General features: G+C 41.4%; 1 protein-coding gene across 1 annotated transcript; it reads right to left on the bottom strand.

Annotated features, from left to right (window-relative positions):
• Nucleotides 1-663: 663 nt before the first annotated feature.
• On the bottom strand, nucleotides 664-4,084 carry LOC147606257 (protein SUPPRESSOR OF K(+) TRANSPORT GROWTH DEFECT 1-like). The gene is made up of 8 exons (XM_086792951.1): nucleotides 3,408-4,084; nucleotides 2,875-2,980; nucleotides 2,014-2,212; nucleotides 1,815-1,883; nucleotides 1,631-1,705; nucleotides 1,448-1,546; nucleotides 1,171-1,338; nucleotides 664-1,067 (listed from the first exon to the last, which is right to left on the bottom strand). Exons 1-8 carry the CDS (start codon nucleotides 3,889-3,891, stop codon nucleotides 942-944), a joined length of 1,326 nt encoding a protein of 441 aa, XP_086649077.1. The 5' UTR covers nucleotides 3,892-4,084; the 3' UTR covers nucleotides 664-941.
• Nucleotides 4,085-5,132: the final 1,048 nt, after the last annotated feature.

The following is a 5,132-nucleotide window of genomic DNA, read 5'->3' as shown; positions in this document are numbered from 1 at the left end:
TGCCCGAATTGACCACATTGAAAACAATGTCCAACAAAAGCTCCCCAATGGAGCTTGAAATGCATACACATCATTCTTGGTCACTTAAGACACAACCATGGAGGACGGAAACGGACGGTACGCCATAACATACATAATCTATTCCGACTGTTGGACCTAGAACGGGACAAAACCAAGACTTTTCTGCAACAGAGAGGCCAATACATAGCAAGACAATTCTCCACCTCCACCCAAATAGGACATTCTTGCTTAAGAATTTCCTGAAACTCAACCAAGGGTCTCTCTCTCTCTCTCTCTCTCTCTCTCTCTCTCTCTCTATAGATAGATGCATAAAAAATTTATTTTTATTTAAAAAGTTATTCTCATCAATTTTGATATTATGCATAGAAAGAGGCTTTAAAAAAATATTTTTATTTCAAGTTAGTTATTCTCATTAAAATTAAATGTATGCACAAAAGATTTTTTTTTATTTCGAAAGTGTTATTCTCTTTAAAATTGAATTTATGCATAATTAGATGCATAAATTTATGCATAAACGGATTTTTATAAAAGTGTTATTTTCCACTGAAGTTGTTCTTATGCATAAATAGATGTATAAAGAATCTTTATATCAAAAATAAGAATTCTCTTACATTCTATAAATGGATGTGATGAGAATAGAAGTAATGAGAATGAGAGGTAAAAATATTATTACAAACTTCTTTCATGAGTCTTAGAGAAATAAAGCCCAATGCAAGCAGCCCATGGCTTGTATATACACCCATGTCAGTTAATAGACATGGATGTAAATTCTGCAATGGATGTTCAGCCAGACTGTTCTACCAAATATATTTTATCTTTGAGATGTGCAGGCACTGCCTTTCAAATAGCATATAGTACAAACTTGCAGAAACACCAACACAACCTTCTGTTGAATGCAAACCATCAATAGTAGAGCTTTTTCAACCCTCCTCTCCAAATTCCTTGGTGAACTTCTCATGAACCTCGAGGTCATTCTTGCCGACCGTAGGTTTTTGCCTTGACAACACCTTGTCAAAGTCTGTCTTAGTTATGGGAGGAGGTGATATCTGTACCAGCACCCACAAGTTTGCAAGTTGAACAAAATCTGCATCGCAAGACTTCATTTTTCTTGAAACATGTGAAGAGGGAAAAGGGAAAGCGAGGCCACACCTTAGCTGCAAGACCCTTTCCTGCAAGCTCTTGCATGGTTATCTGCACAGCACCTCGCTGACGAGGGCCACAAGGGATCCATATTTCTTCTCCATCCTTTGTGACAACACGTTGGAAATGCATAGCATCTTGTGTTTTACGCACAGGCTCAAACAGAACGTCCTTTACCTGTGTGCAAGAATACTTTTTAAGGGACCTAGAGAATGCTAAGGCTTAAGGATGGACGCGAGCGTTCACAACCCTATTGCTTACAGAGGAAATATCATAGCTGACTTACACAAACTGCGACATCAGAACCTGAAAAACCTTCAGTTCGTCTTGCTAACTCCTCAAAGTCTGCTTCACTGAGATCATTAGGGGTGTCACCTAGATGGACCTGAGAGAACAAATGAAAAAATATCTCAAGAGAAGAGAAGCCGACTTGATGGCTTTATCTTTTGAGTTTTAGTGGCGTCAGTACCTTGAACATGTGTTGCCTTGCTTTTAGGTCTGGAAGTGGAATATAGATTCTCTTGTCAAACCTGCGCCGTATTGCCTGTAACCAAGAAGTTTAAGGGAGAATTGTATCCTCAAGAAGAGCAACTTGGGAAGCACTACAATATAACAGATGTGTAAAATGTGCAAAATTCCCCTATGATATACACCTGATCAAGTGCATAGGGAGTGTTTGTAGCCGCCAAAACTAGGACCTTCTGGTCATTGTTGCCCACACCCTGCCACTCAAAAAGAACAAATAAATACGCATGCACACACACAAGCATGCATGCCTAGTACCTACACATGCACATGCGCACACAAATGTATGCATACATATTACATGCACAAGATGCTTGTCTTACACACCTGCATTTGCACGAGCAACTCAGTCTTGATTCGTCGGGATGCTTCACTCTCATTGCCCTCACCTCGCTGCCCACAGAGGGAATCAATCTCATCGATGAAAATGATAGATGGAGCATTCTCTCTCGCCATCTGGAAGAGGTTTGCAACAAGTTTCTCACTCTCCCCCATCCATTTGGAAACGAGATCCGACGATGAAATGCTGTAATATCATGAATTCAGCATAGCGAATAAAATTACAGAAGCTACTTAGACATTGCATAGAGCAGCATGCAGAAGTACAATATGTCTAAGACTACAAGCAATTGACATAACGAACTATGCTCAAGATTAATAAGCATTGGTGCCTCCAGTGAGTTCAAGTCTTAAATTTACAGGAGGCTGATGGCTGAGACGGCTGGATGGAGAAATGAAGGGAGTTAGATGACTATTTATAGCAATTCAAGCTCTATTTCTGGTTGCCAGAAGTAAAAAAACCTTCTTATAATATATAAAATGCCCCAATTGTATTCATATTGGACAGCTAAGAGCCCAGCCCCTGGCAGGCCTATCAGCACCTGTGTTATGTACATGGACACTAATCTACCGATTAGGAGCCTAATCCAATGGGGTTAGGGGGGCCTAGGATTAGGGATTGACAGGCAGATACTTGGCTAGGGTTCCTGGATTGATAAAACACAGAAAAGTGGACAACAACCATCTTCCCAGGTTTTCTTACACATCGAACGGGTTAGCCTTCTTCTTGGGGGAAGACGGACAAAGCTGGTTGCCAAATCAGATGGGAGGCCCAGACGTTCCAATCAAAATTTGCTATAATCAACCAATCGTTCAAATTTTACATTTGAGTTCTTGAAACAAGTATACCTGAAAAATGTTGAATCGGCTTCAGTGGCAACTGCCTTTGCGAGATAAGATTTTCCAGTTCCTGGAGGGCCATACAATAGAAAAGCTCTCCAAGGTCTTCTTTTTCCTGCAATAAAAAAGCTCCCCTACTTTATCAAAAGGCCATATTGCCACAAAAACTAGATGGAATACAATAAAAGGCCATCTGCTCGACAACATCAAGGACAAGGAGAAAGCAACGAAATTATGTGTCCTAGCCCAGCAGCATAGATTTGAGCAGAACCGCAAAACCATGTGCTTGTTATAGAACCAGAAACACCATATGCTAAGCACCAATGCCCTAAGCCCAGGTCTTTGCCCTCACCATTGCCCAGGCGGATTGACGTTCTTGCCACCCTTGCCCTAATGACGGCCCTAACATTCTGACTATTTCCTAACCTATGCCTTGCCCATTGCCCAGATGGTATATCTTAATCATTTCTCTAACGACTTCCCTGCCCTGAACCTATGCCCATATAATCGCCTGAACATTACCCTAGCCGGTACAGGCATACCTGTGAAGAACTGCGGAAACTTGACGGGAAGGATGACCGCTTCTTGCAGGGCTTGTTTGGCGCTTTCGAGGCCAGCGACATCGCTCCATTTGATGTCAGGCTTCTCTCGTACAATCGCAGAGTGGAGCCCCGATCTGAGCTTGGACTGTTCGGGATCCTCTCCATCCCCGCCATCGCCATCCTTGTGGTTGCCAGGCTTCGTCTTGGCCCGCGTGGCCACGGCCGCATCGCCGTTCGCCGCAGGCCTCGATCTCTCCCCGCCATCAAGAATTGCCCTAATCTCCTCGGCTCGCCTCAAATAGTCGGTGAACTTCTGCGTGATGGCCTCTTTACTCTTAGGGTTTTTCTCATACTTGAGATGCGCCTTGAAGTACTCCAGCGAGTTCATATACAAAGGGAAGGCCTTGGCGTAGTTGCCTGCATTGTCTTCCTGGATGGCCTGCTTGACATACTCGATAGCTTGCTCCCTGAAGTTGCTGTACATGGCTTAGGGTGAGAAGAGCATGGGGGACAAAGACGGAGATGGGAGACGAAATTGTATTTGACTGTCTTTCGAAAAGCTCTGCGAGGAGGGGCTATGGCGGAAGTCCTTCAATCTCAAGGGTAATAAACAGTCAACAATGAACTTAACTTAGAAGCAGCCTCCTCCTCGACGTAAAGGTCTCGAAAAATAGGAGAGGATCTTATTTTCAAGGCGAAAAAATAAGGCTGGCACTCAAATGCTTGTGGTCTTGCCCTACACCACGACAACGTGGGTTCAATACCCGCATGCCATTGGTCTGTCAATTCCTCACTAAAAATAATAATAATAATCTCTGGCAATACAAAAAAAAATGCTTGGAGCTCTAACTCACCCCATCCATTACCAAGACCTCCTCAACCCTCCTCATATCTCTTCGATCCATTGTACAAAATACTCAACATTTGGATAAATCTACACCTCTAACAGGCCTACTAGAAGTCTTCAATACCAACTTTTGACCATGCCCTTAGCTTACCATTGCCAAAGAAGGTGACAAGAGAAGATGACCGACCTTAAGGTGAAGTACATGTTTATATTGGACTAAGCCCTTCATTTTGGAATCGCTCAAAAGAGCTCCAAAATACATAACCTTTCAGTAAAGAACATGCCCACTTTAGATCCAAGAACCCAAAGATACACAACATGGTATATCTTAATGCAAAGAAATTGTTATATTAGTATCAAAAAAGATACATCACCCAGAGGTTAAACCATGTCATGGTATGTCATAAGATATACCATGTCAGTAACATGCTATATCTTATGATATTTCAATTGTATGTGTGAAATCTTAATTATATATGATTAAGTTATAATGTTTAATTAGAGAAGAACATGGGCAATTGTATGTGCGCAATCTTAATTATATATGATCAAGTTATAATGTTTAATTAGGGAAGAATATGGGCAGTTCTCCTTCAGTTGAACATGGGCAGCACTCCTTTAATTATGTTATTTCAATTGTATTTGTGCAATCTTAATTATATATGTTCAAGTTATAATGTTTAATTAGGGAAGAACATGGGCAATGCTCCTTCAGTTGAACATGACTCTCCTCTTCATGGTCCCTTTTTCATCGTTATACTAACCCATTTAAATTTATTTAAAGTGTTTGATCTCTGGGCAAATCAATATAAGTGGTTCCTCCTCAAACATGCCATTTGTAAGTCTTTTTGTGACAAATGTGGACCAAGCCCTTTACT

This window comes from Cibotium barometz, chromosome 58, assembly GCF_041138505.1.
Source record: "Cibotium barometz isolate CiBa-2024 chromosome 58, ASM4113850v1, whole genome shotgun sequence".
NCBI classification, from domain to species: Eukaryota; Viridiplantae; Streptophyta; class Polypodiopsida; order Cyatheales; family Cibotiaceae; genus Cibotium; species Cibotium barometz.
The sequence above is the reverse complement of the archived record's forward strand: the minus strand, read 5'-3'. Positions and strand labels throughout refer to the sequence as shown.